This window comes from Sorex fumeus, unplaced genomic scaffold, assembly GCF_029834395.1.
Source record: "Sorex fumeus unplaced genomic scaffold, SorFum_2.1 ptg000007l, whole genome shotgun sequence".
Lineage (NCBI taxonomy): Eukaryota > Metazoa > Chordata > Mammalia > Eulipotyphla > Soricidae > Sorex > Sorex fumeus.
The window spans coordinates 51,616,107-51,634,944 of record NW_026606064.1 but is presented as its reverse complement, the minus strand read 5'-3'; the positions used below and the strand labels follow the sequence as shown (position 1 = coordinate 51,634,944).

Genomic DNA, 18,838 nt, shown 5'->3' with positions numbered 1-18,838 from the left:
TTGCGACCGCAGGTGCTGATCTCTCAGAGGGTGTGTGATAAACGGTGTGGAAGTGTGTGTGTTGGGGGTTCTGAGTGGGTGGGAGCCCCACCAATTGCTTAAGAGAACAGCGATATGGTGGCCCCCTTTCTGCACTGGCTGTTTTCACTCCTTCCTCTTCAGGCTCCCCCTCCTTCCTATCCCACACACCTTGCTTCAACTGTGCCAGTCAGGGTCTCCTTTAAGAGATGCCTTGGGCTCCCCCAGGCCAGCACCCTCCTTCACACATTGAAGCCTCATGATCTCTGTTGCACTGAGGGGCTCACACTGTGGGGTTTGGAGGGGGATGGAAACAGCTCACCTAAGAACTCACTGGCTTCTGTCTCCAGCTATGCCCTGTGCTGTTTCGCAGGAACAGAGGCAAAGAGGTTGGAGGGGCCCGTGATGGAATATTTCCTGCCCCTCTCCCCTTCCCCCCATACAGAGCGCCTCTCCTATCCTGCTGCACGTTGCATGTTGTAGGTCAAGAAGTGATCCTTCCAACACCCTTTATTTGGTGCTCCCTTCTCTATCTGAGCTGCCTTTTCCCCTAGCATGTGTGGCTGGGAGAAGCATGCTGAATGTAGACTATAGACCAAACATGATTGCCACTCAATGCCTCTTTTGCAAACCGCAACACCCAAAAGAAGAGAGAGAACAAAAGGGAATGCCCTGCCACAGAGGCAGGGTGGGATGGGGGGATGGGGGGTGGGAGGGATACTGGGATCCGTGGTGATGGGAAATGGGCACTGATGGAGGGTTGGGTATTTGATCATTGTATAATTGAAACCCAAGCACAAAATATGTAAGTCTACAACTGTACCTCATGGTGTCTCACTAATAAAAATTAAAAAAAAAAAAAAAGAAGTGATCCTCTTCTCCTCCCCATGACCCATGGGACTCCGAGGTGACGCCACATCCGGCCACCGTCTATTTAAGCTCCCACATGGCCATAATCTAGAGACACACAAACGAATCTCAGAATGAGTAACTCGTTGCAGCGATCTTCTCAGATCCTAATTATTAAAACTTTAGAATTCCTAGATACATTATATTGCATCCATCGTAAGTAATACAAAACATATTGTCTAGAAAAAAAAGTGAACCTCTATTTGGAGTCTGCGCAGACCCCTGGAACCTAAGGCTATGCCAGATCCAGAGGCAAGGAGAGACCCTGCAGGAGTGGGTGCTGATCTACGCCCCCAGACGCCCCCCTGAGAGCAGCCTGATTTCAAACTACTGATTGGTGGTCTCCAGCGAGCCACACTCTAAAATAATCGCAGCTATTTAGTAAAAGCAGGGAGGACAGAGCTCTTGGTTTCAGCCTTCCGAGTATAAGCTTGCAGCAAAAACATTTAGAGCAAAGCCGTAAAATGCACGAGAATAGGAAGAAACACTGACACGACAATAAAACAAGGGGCGAGATTAATGATACCACAATACAATCTGTTTGCATTTGCTGCCCAGAAAATTAATTCTTGAAGACATTTCATTTAGCTTGGCAATATTTCGCAGCTTAACCTTTGGTATTCAAAACTTTTCCCTGTTATCCTCTCTCACTCCCTTGTAGCCTTTGGGGAGGAGGGGGAGGACCAGTTGGGTATATGGTTGATCCTGTGGGTGACGCGGGTCAGAGGCTACTGAGGCGTGCCACGGGGCATAGATGGTGATTCTCAGCTTTTCACTCCCCTGTGAAACAACCTCTTTAATTACCCGCAAGTCAATTTCCAAAAGAATGAGATACATTACCTTCCAGAGCAAGGCACCGGGGTGGGCTGGACGACCAGATAAGGTTGTGCAAGCATTCAAGGTACTCCGACCCCTCGAGTTTAAATCCAGGAAAGCAGTGGTAGGAGATGACGGTCCCCACCGCGAAGGAGGTCTGGTACTCGGAGATGTTGACATAGCCATTCGAAGAGGCCAGAGGTCTCAGGCAGCCTGTGAATGGAAGCAGAGGCAGTCAGTTTCTGTGGTGCCAATTGTACAGCAAACTGGCACACAACGCTCCTGGTTACTGGGCCAGGGAGATAGTTCAGGGGTCTTGGCAGTTCAGCTCCTGGCAATACAGAGTCCCCTCCAAGGATGCCTCCTGAGCACAGAGCCAGGAGTAGCCTGTAAGAACCCCAGGAAATGGCACTCATCCTAAAGGCAAAAGCACTGAGTTCTTCAACCCCCTCCCCCACGATAGAGGGTGCCTATCATTCAAAGGGACCTGAACTGGGGAAGGGGAGACACTCAAGAAGCTCGATGGCAGGATCTGCCTGCAGGAGACCCAGGTTCTACCCTGGCCCTATGTGGCCCCCAGCACCACTGGGAGGAATCCCCAAGTGCTGAGCACTGGCAGGTGTGGCCCCCTCAAACCTAAAAAGACTATAAAGGAACATGAACTGAAAAAAAAGATGGGATGTTATATTTTGTAGTCATACAATGCTTATGGGACACACTTACTCCATGATTACACGATCACTATAAAAAGGAAATACAAAAAGTTGAGACAGCACAGATAAATTCAGAGCCCCTGTAACAATGAGGGTAATGGCATCCACACATCCCTTCCCACAATCCCCTGCGGTCCTGATAGGCACCTGCCCGTACCTGCTGGTTGCTGGCGCAGAGCACTTTTACTCTAAGAATCTCCAGACTTCCTTATCAACAGACTAGCTGTCAGCAGGGAATTTGCTTTTAGACTTGCAAAGAGCACCAGGAGGGTGAGAGGACTCGGGGGAGCCAGGAGGCAACTGAGAATGAAGAGATACTCACTGGGGGTTCCAGCCCTGCCTGCATCAACCGCCAGAGGAATGTTGAGAAAACGTCAGTCCCTTGGACCCCTGCACAGGAGAGCCTGGGGCTCATCCTCTATTTTCTTTTCTTTTTAAGCTCTCAAAGCCATCCTAACGTGTTTGTGGGACTGAGGACCCACTGGGATGTCAGTGGGGAAAAGAGACACACCCGTGGCTTGCCAGCAGTATTGGGTGGGTGGGTGGCTTGAGAAGGTCAAGATACAAGCTTGGGGGGCTGCAGCGATAGCACAGCGGGTAGGGCATTTGCCTTGCATGCAGCTGACCTGGGTTCGATTCCCAGCATCCCATGTGGTCCCCCAATCACCGCCAGGTCATTCCTGAGTGTAAAGCCAGGAGTAACCCCTGAGCATCGCTGGGTGAGACTCCCACCCCCCTCCAAAAAAAAAGATACAAGCTTGGTCTGATGAAGTTTCACATTTATGTTGCATGTGAAAGAGGGCAGGGGGCCGCTGGCATAGTGTGGGAACCTGAGGAGGAGGACCGGAGAGCGAGTACAGCAGGGAAAGCACTTGCCTAACACGGGACTGACCCAGGTTTGACCCCTGGCAGGACGTGTGGAGCCCTGAGCCCAGAGCCAGGAGAAAGCATTGGGCTTAGCAAGGTGTGGTCCAAATGCCAAGCAAACAACAACAAAAAAAATCCAACCTGAGCATGATCCAGAGGGCAGTTTGCTGGAACATGGAGTCTTCCTACCCACACATTCCCCACCCCCAATGCCCAGGTTCTTTTGTAGCAGACCTCTGGGTTTGAGTAGGTTTGACGGGGTACCCGAAGATCCGTAGAGCTGATGCTGGGGGGGGGGGGCAGGGGCTGCTGTGGGGTTGCTCTGGCTGCGGGTGCTGGGAGCAGGCTCTGAGCAGCCACGATCGCTTGAGTCTGCACTGGCACAGACGTGAGGCCTCCCTCCCACACTCCTGCGTCTTTCTGGGAGATGGCAGCTGCCTCGCTGTCTGTAAACCCTTCCTGGGGGGCCTGGAATTCTACTCGGCATGGTCTCTACCCACCCAGAGCGCCGGCTCTTGTGCTGGCTTCAGCAGTTTCAGTGGAGGGAATCGTGACCAGGTAGGGCGGGAGCTCTCCCGCAGGGAAAACTGATTGCGTGTGAAATAAATCATCTATAACGGAGACGCTCACCTTCCCTTCCCATCTCCCGGGACAAAGGAGACCACATGCCCGCTGCAGAAATCGAGGGCTGGCTGGGTTAGACATAATGAGCTTCTGACATCTGGCAGTTGGGCTCCATGCCTCAGTTAACACCCTGGGCAAGGGGATGTATATCAGGGTGAGGCAGGCCTCTGGGGCCCAGAACCCAGGGGAGCTCATTCAGAAACGTGCAGGCATAAGGTTCTGCAGTGCGGTGATCTAGGGCGGCAGAGCTCAGTGGACTGAGCAGAACCTACCTACGAACGCCGGCACTTGGACAAACCATTGCCTAGATGCACGGTGCCCGGGCATCCTTTGAGGCAGTTCCTTCTAGCCTTCAACAATTATTTCCTTGGGGCTGGGACTCCTGAGCAGTGCTCAGGAGGCCTGGAGGGGAAGCAGCATTTCAATGATTTCAGTGATTGACAGTGCTTGAGGACATGAAGCTGCTTAGCTCTGCAGTTGGTGGGGGTTATCCAGGTCATCCCAGCAGTGTTTGGGGGCCTCCGACTCAGTGATGCTGGGGTCGAAGCTGGACTAGAAGCGTTGTATGTGCTCTAACCACCAGACTATCTCCTGGCCCCAAAATTTGTTTTATCTTCCTGAAATGCAATCTAATGACTGTGAATGGCAACAGTGACTGTGTAATAAGGTGGGAGTTGGGGACAAAGATGAAATCTCTTCAAAAACTGAGGAGAAAGAAGGTGACTGACAGGAACAGGTGGGAGAGTAAGATGCCCTGAGAGAAGTTGCTAGACGTTGGCCTGAAAGTCTTTATTTATTCATTTATTTTTCCATTTTGGGCCACATCCTCCTGGTCTCTGTACTTACCCCTGGTTCTGTGTTCAGGGATCACTTCTGGTGGTGCTCAAGGGACCATATGGGTGCTGGGATCAAAATCAGGTCAGCCACGTGCAAAGCAAACACCCTACCCACTCTAGTATCACTCTGACTTTGGCCCAAAGTATTTACTCCTCCTCTCTAGAAAAAGAGCTGTTCTCAGCTCCCCCCAAAGATGAAGTGGCGTTTCCCAAATCAAATAAGTAACTCATTACAGTCAGTGGAGGCTCTTTAAGGACAGTTCTTTTAATCCCAAATTCCCAAAGGGCCTTGGGACAGCCCTTCCCCCGACAAAAGGAGAGGAAGGGGATTATGAGTCCAGCAGTCACTGGCAGAAGGTTCGAGACAGTCTGACTGAAATCCAACAGTAGAAAAACGTCTCCCGCTCAATCGCTCAATGTGATTTCTATTTGCACTTCTAGATAATGGAGAAAAGGCTCCTCAGGCTTTAGTCCCTGGATCTATAGGTGCAAATAAAAGTTGCAGGATGAAATGTCACTCGGGCCAATTATATGCTCCCCGGGGCTCAGGAAGCATCAAGCTAAGGCGGCCTGATCCTTGCCGCCCAGCTGTGCCCAGTGGCTGCTCCACAGCCTGGCAGGGCACAGGAGGTGGGCAGAGAGCAACACAGGGTCCAGGTTTCCTGAAGAGACTGCAGACTCTGGGGAGGCAGTGGATGGGCTTCTGATGCTCTTGGTAGAAGCAGGCCTCTTTTTCTTTTTTAAAACAGTTTATTTATTTAGGTTTCTTTTCTAATTTTTTTTTTATTTATGTACACCCAGCAATGTTCAGGGATTACTCCTGTCTCTGTGCCCAGGAATCACTCCTGGTGGTGCTGGGGGAATCATATGGGATGCGGGAAATGAACCCAGGTCGACAGTATGTAAGGAAGGCACCTCACCTGCTCTACTATAGCTTGGGCCCCAGAAATAGGCCTCTTAAGAGTGGCAGGTCCTGCTCTAAGTTCAGTGCAGAACTAGCAATGTGTTGTGACAGATGCGGGGGTCCTGAGGGGGAGGGACGGGAGGGGGCAAAGGGAGAGCCGGTATCTAATCTCCAGACGTTGACACCACTAGGATGGAGAATGTCATCAGAGAAACCCTTGGGGGCAAAGGAAACCCTGTAGGAAGCATGCTGTGGTTAAGTGGACATAAAAGGTAATGGGAAAGAAAGGGTCCGAGAGGCAAAGGAAAGTGGGAAAGATGACTCCAGAAGTGGATGGTGTCTGCCGTGATTCCCCCACCTTTGTTGAGAGTGCTCCAGGGCTGGAGTGAATCAGCGGTTAATAAAGTTCATTAGAATAAATAATCCAACCTAAGAGTAGCAGGGTTTGGTGGAGATTTTCTATTTTTTTAATTTTTTTTTCTTTTTGGGTCACACTTTGGCGATGCACAGGGGTTACTCCTGGCTCATGCATTCAGGAATTACTCTTGGCAGTGCTCGGAGGACCATACGGGATGCTGGGAGTCGAACCCTGGTCAGCCACATGCAAGGCAAATGCCCTGCTCACTGTGCTATCGCTCCAGGCCCTGGTGGAGAGTTTCTGAAACTGCAAACAAATCACATGCCCTTTATTTATTTATTTATTTATTTAATTTTTTTTCTTTTTGGGTCACACCCGGCGATGCACAGGGGTCACTCTTGGCTCATGCACTCAGGAATCACTCCTGGCGGTGTTTGGGGGACCATATAGGATACTGGGAATCGCATGGGGTCAGCTGCGTGCAAGGCAAACACCCTACCCCCTGTGCTATCACTCCAGCCCCACAGCCCTTTACACTAAAAAAATGTAACAGGAAGTTCCCGGGATAGAGATGCACATGTGAGGCGGGGTGCTGCCTCTCTCCTCATCCCTAAGCCTTTGCTTCTTCAAGGGGTCGAGACATTAGGATCTTGCCAAAGGAGATGACTGATTTTCAACTGTGGGGCATGCAGAGTGATATTGGAGCATGTAGACTGTGATCTCTAAGCACACAGGAAACATTCTTCTCAACATTTAATGCTCAATGCTTTTGGTGCAAATTCAGACCACACACCCTCTTCCCCCAATTATGAATTATGCATCAGCTTCTTAGTCCTTTGGTCCAAGTCACATGTCAAAAAATTAAATCGGAATGAATGTGAACTCAAGGGCTTATTTTCACCAAAAGGGCCCTCTACGCTGGCCCTGGAAAATTTTAAAATGGCAGAAAGACAAATATTTGCGTGGTTTGGACGAAATTTGAATTTGATTACTTTTCTCCTCCTCATGCATTATAAAAAGGATAACATTATTAAAAGAAAATAAGTCTTGGGAAGATTAGCTGGAATGTATTTTCCTCACTACTGAAATGAGTATTAAATATATAATAGTTCATCATTGTGTTCATAGCCACAGTTACAAGTGTCCGAATTCTTAAACTACATTTGGTTTCTAAGAGCAAATAAAGCATCTCACATGCTAAAGAACAAGATTATTTCCATTTTATACTCTAAAATTGGTTGTATAGCAAACTACAACAAAGAGGTAGGGCAAGTATGTAGCTCAGAGGTAGAGCAAATGCATTATATGTATGAGAGCGGGGTTCAAGCCAGGGCACAAATCAACTCACTCACTCACTCACTCACTCACTCACTCACTCACTCACTCACTCTCACAAACAAAGCAACCAATAAAACTAGTGTAACAGACTGAAGACAGCTCCAGGGAGTGAAGAGGAGATTCTAAGAAGAGAGTTTGAGGGTTTGCCGGAAGAAGGGACTGGGGACTTTTGTTTCTCCTCTCCATCCTTCTAGCAGAGGAAATAGGCTCTGCAGTGTGTCCTAAAGAAGAGGACACCCTTCTCAGGTTGAGGGGGGCACTGGAATAATCAGGGGTGGCAATAGGTGTAATGGGGGTACCTTCTCTTTTGTTTTCTTAAAGAAGGGGGAATTCCAAGCAGTGTGATGTTTTATTATGGAAGGGGGACAGAAGTCTGGGAAAATAAGTCTCACATTAGTCTGGGAACCTCTGGCCTCTGAGGGCACCTGAGAGGTACATGGCGGAGATACAGCAGCTTCCAGGACCCTACCTTGACAGATAGGGAGGTTGTCCCATGTCCCGTCATCACGACATAATGAGACCAAGTTGTACAGGTCAGGATATCGAATCTTGAACCCTTCATGACAGGTGATGATTAACTTATCTCCATGTCTGTATGTCTTGTTATGAATCTCAGCATCTTCGATCTGTGGGATACGGCAATCTGCAAGAATGGAAAAGTCAATGTGACTCTGGGGATTTGAAACAGTTGTGCTTCACAGCTTCGAGGGAAAGCTCTCACTGCCAGACTCACACTGCAGTCCCACACACGGTCCCTGGAGGGTCTCTGTGCTGGGGTCCAATCAACAAGTGTGACATTGAAAGTGGCAGACAAGAAGTGTGTGGAGGACAAAAATCTCCCCAAGTCCCAAAAGTAACTTTGCCTCTGGCCCCAGCAAGATACTCTGTAGAGTTTATAGGTAATTTTGGAAGAGAGAGGAGGGAGGAAGATGCTGGGGATTTTTCTAAATGATCTGCCTCGTTCCCAGGTTTTCCATGAAGAGCCAGAGGGCCTGGAAGCTAGACAGCCTTCTCTGCCTCACCCTGCAGGTGAGGGAAGGGCCCCTGAGCTTCTTATGAGAGTTGGCTTTGCTGAACAGCAGGGGCTGAACTGCACTGGCTAATAGAATTTCACATCCAACTTTCCTGTTTTGAAAGAGGCAATAAGTAGGGACATATCTACTACTGCCAACATCACAAAGGCTCCGAGCGAGCAGTTGCATGTATTAACTCCTGAGAGTCAGAGTTGAATGCATTTAGGCAGGTGCAGGAAAGGTCAGGCTGGGAGTCAGGATAAGGGCAGTAGAGAAACAAGGAGCCTGAGTCACCAATAATCAAAAGATATAATAAAAAAGCATGAATAAAGGACTCTATGACACCTATCTGACAGCTCTATCTACTTCCAGCTCACTCTGCAAAGCCTCCACTCCTGCCTTCAAGTGTCCTGGTCTCTGCCTGCTCCCACCCCAAACAACAGTTGACCAACGACCTAGATCAGAATGTCTCTCTGCCATGCATGGGTACAAGGTTCCCTTTTGGGGGGCAGGCTTGGGTGGTGGCTGGGAAAATTAGAAATAATGGAGAAGAAATTCGAATGGCAAAAAGGCACATGAGAAAATGCTCTACATCACTAATCATCAGAGAGATGCAGATCAAAACCACAATGAGATATCATTTCACACCACAGAGACTGGCCCACATCCACAAGAACAAAAGCAACCGGTGCTGGCGCGGATGTGGCGAGAAAGGGACCCTCCTTCACTGCTGGTGGGAATGCCGGCTGGTCCAACCCTTTTGGAAAACAGTATGGACGACTCTCAAAAAATTAGAATTTGATCTGCCATTTGACCCAGCTATAGCACTCCTGGGAATATATCCCAGAGAGGCAAAAAGGTATAGTCAAAGTGACATCTGCAATTGTTTGTTCATTGCAGCACTCTTTACAATAGCCAGAATCTGGAAAAAACCTGAGTGCCCAAGAACAGATGACTGGTTAAAGAAACTTTGGTACATTTACACAATGGAGTACTATGTAGCTGTTAGAAAAGATGAAGTTATGAAATTTACATACAAGTGGTACTACATGGAAAGTATCATGTTAAGCGAAATGAGTCAGAAAGAGCGGGATAGACACAGAAAGATTGCATTCATCTGGGGAACATAAAGCAACAAAAAGTGAGAGTGACACACAGGAATGGCTGAGATTAGTACCAGGAATTTTGCTCCATGAATGGAAGGCCAGCCACAGGCTCTAGGTGAAAAGGAAGCTCAGATAGAGAAGAGATTACCAAATGAAGGGTGTTGTGAGGGCCCTCCCAGGGTGGGAGAAGCATGCTAAAAGTAGTCGATAGACCAAACATGATTGCCACTCAAAGCCTCTCTTACAAAACACAGAACCCAAAAGAAGAGAGAGAGAACAAGGGGGAATACCCTGCCACAGAGGCAGGATGGGACGGGGGGGGGGGGGGATGAGGGGGGGGATGCTGGGACCCATGGGGATGGATGACGGGCACTGGTGGAGGTATGGGGACTTGATCATTGTATAGCTGAAACCCAAGCACAAAATTTGTAAGCCTATAACTGTACCTCATGGTTTTTCACTAATAAAAAAAAAAAAAAAAAAAAAATTAATGAAAAAAAAAAAAAAAAAAAAAAAAAAAAGAAATGGTGGTGGGATTGGTGTTGGAATACTGAATGTAAGAAATCATCATGAACAACTTTGGGGCTGAAGCGATAGCACAGCGGGTAGGGCGTTTGCCTTGCATGCAGCCAACATGGCTGACCCAAGTTCGATTCCTCCACCCCTCTCGGAGAGCCTGGCAAGCTACCGAGAGTATCTCGCCCACACGGCAAAGCCTGGCAAGCTACCTGTGATGTACTCAATATGCCAAACACAGGAACAATTGTCACAATGGAGACGTTACTGGACCCACTCGAGCAAATCGATAAACAATGGGAGGACAGTGACAGTGACAGTGAACAACTTTATTTAAAAAAAATAAACAAAAGATGCAAAAGATGCCATTTAAAAAATTTCCCTTTTGAGCACCAAATAAAGAGAGTTTGGAGTATCCTCCCAGGATAGGAGATGCATGTTGAAAGTAGACTATGGACCGAACATGATTGCCACTCAATGCCTCTTTTGCAGACCACAACACCCAAAAGGAGAGAGAGAACAAAAGGGAATGCCCTGCCACAGAGGCAGGGTGGGATGGGGGGGCTGGGTGTGGGAGGGATACTGGGATCCATGGTGGTGGAAAATGGGCACTGATGGAGGGATGGGTATTTGATCATTGCATAATCGAAACCCAAGCACAAAAATTTGTAAATCTACAACTGTACCTCATGGTGTTTCACTAATAAAAAATAAAAAAAAATTCCCTTTTAAGGGGATGGAGAGATCATATAGCAGATAGCATACTTGCCCTGCATTCGTACAACCCATCTGGGTTAGATTTCCAGCACTGCCTGTGGTTCCCTGAGCCCAACCAGGAGTGATCCCTGAGTACAGAGCCAGGTATAAGCTTTGAGTAGTGCCAAGTATGCCATTATCCAAATTACCACTTTATATGCATATATGCATGCAAGCACAAGCTGTTTATTTCTGTTTTCATGATAAGATAGACTCCTCCACCCTCCACATACACAATGGGTTATGTTCCATAGTTGTTGCATCTGAATTTTAGAAAACAAGTCAGAAACAGAACTTTGATAATTATAGGAGCATCCTCCAGGGCCAAAGAGATAGTTCAAAGGACTGGAGCTCATTCTTGTCATGGAGGAGGCCCAAGTTAAATTCCTTGCATCTCATGGGGAGGAAAGGAGGGAGGAAGGAATGGAGGTAAAGGTGGGGGGGCGAAGAGGAAGGAATTGTCCTTGAAATATCTCAATATTCTAAGGCTTCTCAGTCACCCCCAGGGCTTATGGAATCTAGAAAGTAGTAAGAATAGTGTGAATAGGGACCCTGACTTTCAAATCTCTGTAAGCTTTGACTCATCACTTCTGGGACTCTGAGACCTGGCCCCCAATGTTGATGAGAGGGAAGGAGCAGAGACCAGCTGGGGTGTTATAAAGAGCCTTTAGGAAGAGCTTTGAGGAGGGGGTGGGGCATGTTCATTGAACAGTGACTGGAAATTTGACAACCAGAGCTCCAGAGCACAGAGTATTTGCAGAGAGGCTTGCGGGAGGCCCTGGTCTCTGCAGAATCAAGTGGGGGATCCCTCCTTGTTCCATGGGGTCACTCCAAGTCAGGTTGCTTGTTGCCCAGGCAGGCCTTCCGGGGAGTCCTTCTCCCCACTATCAGCTCCGGAACCTGGTCTGTGCAGACCTCTGCCCTCTACGTCTCTGTGCATATCCAGTGGAGCAGGGGGCTCTGGGAGCTCTGCCCAGCTGGGCTTTGGGACAATAAACCCCCTCAGGAAATCCCTCAGAGCTCCCCTTTGCCTCCACTTTGTCCTACAGAACCGTACTCCAATCTCCATTCTCCCTCTCATAGTTGCATTTTGAGCCATAAAAAGGGGCCTTTTCACTGTTCATGTGGAACCAGTAGTGTTTCTACCAGCATAAACTGAATCCCACTCCAAGTCAACCCTGAGTCATCCTGTCTGGGCTCACAGGAGAGCCAGCCACTCTCGCCGCTCCACTGCGGCCTCCCTCTTAATGGAAAATGCCAAGTTACATTTATTCAGTGTCATGACGCTGAAATTATTTACAGCAAATAAAAACACATTTACCAAAGCACCCATCCATAAAGTCTGGGCTGCAAATAAGAATCCGTGGCAGTCACTGATAGGACTAAGCCACAATTTTCATGATTGACTCAAAATTTGTTCAGGCATCAGCCAGTATGTTCAGGAGGTGGCCAGCTTTAGGAAGCGAAGCCAAAGGATTGAGTGTCCATGCAGACAGTGGGCACACGTGGGCACTGGCCACCAAAACCGGAGTTACCCATGCCTGCCTCTCTAGAGTTTTACTTGGTGGTTTATGACAGTGGTGGGCAACCAGTGAACATTGCAGGAACTAGGGATCGATGACCTGTGCACAGGTGTGTGAACTGAGGCTGAATTACAATTTTCTTTTTTGATTCCTGGGCAACAACCATCCATGCTCAGGCAATATTCCTGGCTTTGCATTCAGGAATTACTCCTGGTGGTGCTCAGAGAACCATATAGGATGCTGGGGCTGGCACCTGGGTCAGCCTTGCACAAGGAAAACACTTCATCTGTTGTATTATCTTTCTGGCTCCTCTATAATTATTTTTAAAATTGGGACAAATGAAAGTGAAGTTAATCTCCTGGCCGACATCTCCAGACCCTTTTTGGAATAGAGGCAGATTCCTCTTCCTTCCCTCTAGGCCCTGGCAGCCACCATGCCTAACTTCTGTCATTTTAAGGGACCCAGCACCACATCTCTTGAAGCATGTGGCCATGTATGTGGTCAGTTCTCATCAAATTTCAGTTATACTTCCTGTCCCTGGGTGAAGGTGGACAGAGAAGCAAAAAGCACAACTTCAGCCTAGTCCCTTAGAGTCTCCCAGCAGGGCTAACTCCAAAGATTCACCTCAGCACAGCAGGAACACGGCAAGCCCAATGGGGAAGCCATGTAGAAACTCACCAAGTTCAAAGAGCCAAAACAATAACACAGAAGGCTCAAACACCACCAACCGGCATGGTGAATCCTCATAGAATGACTTCAGTGACACCATAGTGAGGATATTTAATGAACTCACATAAATGGAGGCAAGGGTATTCATCAAAGCACAAGGAAGTTTGAGAGCTGAAATGTGAAAATTATAATCAGAAGAGTAAGATAGGGGATACCAAAACCTCAACAGAAGGTTGGAGCAACAGAATAACAGCAGCAGAAGAAAAGGTCAAGAAGCTCCAAGTTGAGAGGAGGAAACTTCTAGAAAACAACAGAAGATGGAAAAAAGTCTGAAAAGAAATGAACAGCACACCAGAGAACTATAGCATGAGTTCGAGAAGAAAAATGTAAGAACCATTACAGTCCCTGAGGAACTGGAAGAAGAATTGATAAAGGACCATATTTAAATCATAGATAGGAATTTCCCAGAGTGGAGGAATCCAAGCAACCAAATACAAGAGGTCCCAAGGATCCCAGTGAAAACGGACTTAAATAGGAAAATTCCAAGAGATAGATTGTACTCAGAATGATAAAAACCAAAGACAGAGACAGAATATTGAAAGCAGCTAGATCAAAAACGGGAACTTAGATACAAAGTAAGAGTTTTACATACAAAGACAGTCTGTAGGAGTCACAGCTGATCTATCCAGTGAGAATCTACAAGCTGGAAGAGAATGGAGTACGAAAATCCGAGATGAACACCACACCAAGAGTACCCTACCCTGCTAGATTATCACTCAGATTTGAAGCAATGATAGAGAGCTTCACAGACAGTCAAGAATTTATGGAATTTATAGCCTTAAAATCAGTTTTTCAAGTAGCATTAAAGAATCTTTTTTAAAAGACAGGACGAGCTTGCTAGCATGTGGCATTGAGTATGGCACTTACTCATGGCGCTTTTGGCTGCCCTCTACTAGATAAAGAAAGACATGTTGGGGCTGGAGCAATAGTACAGCAGGTAGGGTGTTTGCCTTGCACATGGCCGACCCGGGTTCGATTTCCAGCATCCCATATGGTCCCCTGAGCACCGCCAGGGGTAATTCCTGAGTGCAGAGCCAGAAGTAACCCCTGTGCATTGCTGGGTGTGACCCAAAAAGAAAAAAAAAAAAAAGGCATGTTTACTCCTACTTATTTAATAAGGAATTTTATACATTTAAAAAAAATTTTTTTTATTAGTGAGACACCATGAGGTACACTGACAAATTTTGTGCTTGGGTTTCAATTATATAATGATCAAATACCCATCCTTCCACCAGTGCCCATTTCCCAACACCACGGATGTTTCATTTACACTGAATGTTCTGGTATTGAACATTTTCAATAACAAATTAAGGTCTCATTTATATTGAATCAGTTTTTTAATTATTTATATTTTATTACAATCTTTTACTTATTAATGTAGCCACTACTTAAACAGTAACTAGATAATATTTTCTAATATAAAGTCAATATTACCTTTCTTTGTATAAAACACTTTTATACTCTTATACACCCATTAAAATTTTCTCCTCAATTTTCCTTGTCTTTACTCTTACAAGATTATACATTTGTAGGATTTACCTATTTTGTGTAAATTTTAAAATGCATTAGTACAAAATTATTTGTAATTTTATTTAAAAATTATATACTTCTAAAAAACAATGTATTTTTGAAAAAAATTTTATTTTATCAACTCATTAACTGGCTTGAAATTTTGTGGAATTTCAGTATATTTGCTCTATTCCTTTATATCTGTGTGGGTGTTACCACCTTCACAATAAAAGAGAGAAAAGGTTGATCCTCAGCATCCCATATGGTCCCCTGAGCACTGCCAGGAATAATTCCTCAGTGCAGTGCCAGGAATAACCCGATTGCAGCTAGGTGTGGTCCCCAAACCAAAAAAAGAAAAAAAGTAAAACAAGAATAATAAAGAAAAACATAGTAAGGGAACAGGCTGGAGCGATAGCACAGCAGGTAGAGCCTTGCACGTGGCCAACCCAGGTTCGATTCCTCCGCCCTTCTTAAAGAGCCTGGCAAGCTACCGAGAGTATCCTGCCCACATGGCAGAGCCTGGCAAGCTCCGGATGGCGTATTCGATATGCCAAAAACAGTAACAACAAGTCTCACAATGGAGACGTTACTGGTGCCCACTCAAAGAAATCTGATGAACAACGGGAGGACAATGCTACAGTAAGGGAACAGTAAAAGGTCAAAGTCATTGGAATTGAAGATTTTATCTACAGAACTAAGCTTACATGGCAGAAGACTGGGAGGAAGTCCTTGGGACCCTTGTGGCGGTTATGGGGACTCTGGTGATGGGTGTGGTACTGGAATGATGTATGCACAATAATATGATTAATAGAACTGTAAATCTCTGAAATTCAATTTAAGATGACTAAAAATAAATAAAAGTAGGAGCAGTGGGGGTGGGATCTGACACAGTAGCCCTCCAAGTATAAAACAGTGTCACTACTAATGCAACTATGAGACGTTTATAAAACTCGGTTATGAAAGTGAATAAAGAGCCTGGTAGATATCACAGGGGCTAAAGTGTGGGCCTTGCACATTTCTCACCCCAGTTCAAATCTCCCTCACCACATGTGGTCGTCTGAGCATGGCTAAGGGTCACTCCTGAGCAGAGAGATAGGCATAGTTGCCGCAAAATGCTGGGCATGGCCCCCAATCTGAAATTAAGTTAAGTAAGAATAAAAAGTAAAACACCAGTGGTCTATGAGATAGGATGCTCTGAACTTCTGATTAGGAGCCTGGGCTAGTTGGACCCCAGTGTAAGCAGGAGCTGCACCAGCTGCAGAGCCTGTGCCAGGTTCCAGGGGAGTCATGGCCTCCTGATCCCAGTAACTGTGGATCTTTCAGAGTTTCCAGGGGGAGAGATAGAAGGGGAAGGGCCAGTTTGCTAAAGGCCACAGTTGGGGGTGAAGAAGTTAGAGTTCAAATTCTCTCAAGGTAGGAAGCTGGGAAGGGTGGTGCTTTGGGCATTAGGACCACACTGCAGTGGTCAACCTACTGGGGGGAAACATCATCTGGTGCCTCTCTAACCTTTTAGTTCCCAGTATCCGATAGCTGATCACCTGACGAAAGGAGTTGGAAGAAGAGAGCTTCTGGAATAAGTATAATGTCTCTATCCATGGTCCATAGCAGTAAATAACTATGGACCTCCTGCTCCCCCCATAGAAAGAAATAAGCTGCAATTTGTCATACCTGTACACCAATGTATGACCTTTATTCAACTTGAAGTTTCATACAAAGACAACACACTTTTCTACAAACGCATCCAGTTATAGGAAAAAAATTAAAAGCCACCTCAAAACTACTGTCACTAAGAACTATGCATAAAGGGCTCTCAATATATGATTCTCTCAGGAAAAATCAGGTCAATAATCAAAACTTAGGTTGATAAGGTATAAATGGGTGCTTTAGGAGTGAAATTTAGGGAGTCTCTAAGGCTTCCCTTCTAGAAACCATCTTCCACCATCCTTCTGATGTGACTGCTTTTATATTCAGCTACTAGTAACAATGGAAATACAATAAATAAATAAATAAATAAATAAATAAAAGAAGGCAAAGGCCCATAGGACATATTAAACTTTGACTTAGGTTGTTGAGAGCAGGGACCTTAAGAATTAAACAGGAATAGCAAAAGAAAGTGTCACGAATCCTCCCAACATTAGATTTATAATTTTATTTAAAGGGGAAAACAAACTCAATTCCTTAATAAGGTCATGTTCCTACATCCATTCTTGACCAAAAGTGTCACAAATACATACAACACACAAATACAGGTGATACACAGTTTGAGAGTCACAATTCACCTTAGCATGTTCAAGGTACTGCAGGTTTTGCTAGAAGGAATTCTACTTGCTCTCATCTCAGCATTAGTCAAAAAGCCTATTGTTTATTCATCCACCTATTCATTCATTCATTCATTCATTCATTCACTGCATTATTGAGCACCTACTCTAGGTCCAATACATTGGATAGAGGAAAAGTTGAGAATCTGACTTGTGTGGCACTTTGTACAGAGGGTCGACTCAGACAAATTAACAGATAAATGAGCTAGAAAATAACAGGCGATGAGCCCTGCTCCACCAAGGTAATATGATAGAGATTGGCTTGGGGATGCCTTTAATTTGGAGAGTCAAGAAAGGCACCTCTGAGGAGATGACATTTATTAAGCTGAGACCTAATTACAAGAAGGATTCAATGCAGTGCGGATCTGGAGGAAGAACAATTCAGGCAGAAGGCCGTCCAAGTACAAAGGTCAGAAAAGAGGTCCAAGTCCTTAAAACATGAAAGAAGACCAGTGTCTGGGCTAGAGTGTGCAACAATCAGGAAAACAAAAGGGCTGGCTCAGACCGGGCTTTCCATTGGTGCAGGAGCTCTGGGCTTTATTTCAATGTGATGGGAGTTACTAGACCTTGTCAAGCAGACCATAGCGAGATCTGATTTACACTCTAAAATGGCTTGCTGTAGGAAGGGAGAAGGATTATCTTTGCCTCCAGACTAGCTTGGCCTCTGTCCTCAGCTCCTGGGAAATAACCTTTTGGCACTCGGAATGTCCTAGCAGAGATGAGTGTCTGTTTCACTGGAGCCTTCGGGCCACATGGGAGGGTGGGTGCTAACAACGGGATTCAAGCCGGAGAGGCTGGGACCATCAGTATCATCTCAGCTTGGGGAGGGACCAGTGACTAACATCAACCCTAAAAGAGTTGTGGTACATCTCTGTGACTCAGACCTAGTAAGCCCTCTGGACACCTCCCCTGGCTGCCAGTACCCCTGAAACTCTGACAGTACCGTTGGCACTCTGTCACTCATGGTTGCCAGGAGAAGCAGGCCCACTGGGACAGGAAAGCTATCTGGACGATGTGGCTGGCAACTCCTGGGTCCCTAGCTTCTCTTGCTGGGCTGAAGTCATACACCAGGATCACAATGGGTATGATGGCTTTTCTGAGTTCTTTGATTTGGTTTATTTTGGAGGGTAGGGTGGGGTTTGGGCTACATCTAGTGATGCTCAGGCCTTATTCCTGACTCTGTGCTCAGGGATTTCTCCTGGCAGTGCCAAGGGGACCGTATGTGGTGCCGGGATTGGATCTGGAAGGCAAGTGCTTACACCTGCTGTGATATCTCTCTGGCCACTCTGAGTTGTTTTGGTGAATCTTTTAGTGAATGGGTGCCTTGGGGCTTCTAAATTTGTACCTGGTGTCAGAAGCTAGGTGGGACTTGAAGATCCCGGAACTTTGTGTTGTATAATCCTTTAAAAAAATATTAGTATTTTGGCTTGCTCTTTTGAGCCCCTGCTTTCCTTTGTGCGTGTATCTCTTTCTGCTTTTATCCACTATTTTCTCTCCCCTCACATTTTTCTAAGTAAATTTAATTCAACAAAAACCATCTTGCTTCACAAAAAGAAAGCTGCTTTAGTCACACATGTCATAGTTGAGGTGAAATCCAAAGTAATTAACATAAACTGTATAATTAATGAGCTTAGCATCCATGGATTTCTACATGCCATCAATTATGAAAATGAAATTTTCAAAATACATCATCAATAGCACAAGGAAAGTTTTGAATTCCCAGGCATAAATTTAACAAAAGGAATGTAACACCTCTGTATAGAAAACTATAAAAAATTGAGCAAATTTTTCTTGAATGTTATTAAGAAAAAGAACTAAATAAATGAGGGGCGAGTTCATGACTTTAAATTGGCAAACTCAGAATTGCAACAGCATAATTTCCTCCAAAAACTGATGCTATAAATTAAATATAATTATATTTTAAAAGTCAAACTTCTGGGCTTAGAGAGATAGTATGGGGGTCATGTACATGCCTTGCATATGGC

At 45.9% G+C, this 18,838-nt stretch overlaps 1 protein-coding gene across 1 annotated transcript in view; it reads right to left on the bottom strand.

The window, feature by feature from the left end:
• SUSD4 (sushi domain containing 4) overlaps positions 1–18,838 on the bottom strand; it is a 150,394-nt gene that overhangs the window by 33,873 nt on the left and 97,683 nt on the right. The window contains exons 4-5 of the mRNA XM_056135872.1: positions 7,853–8,026; positions 1,768–1,956 (exon numbers count right to left, since the gene is read on the bottom strand). Coding sequence (XP_055991847.1) covers positions 1,768–1,956; positions 7,853–8,026 — 363 coding nt within the window. The remainder of the gene's footprint in view (positions 1–1,767; positions 1,957–7,852; positions 8,027–18,838) is intronic.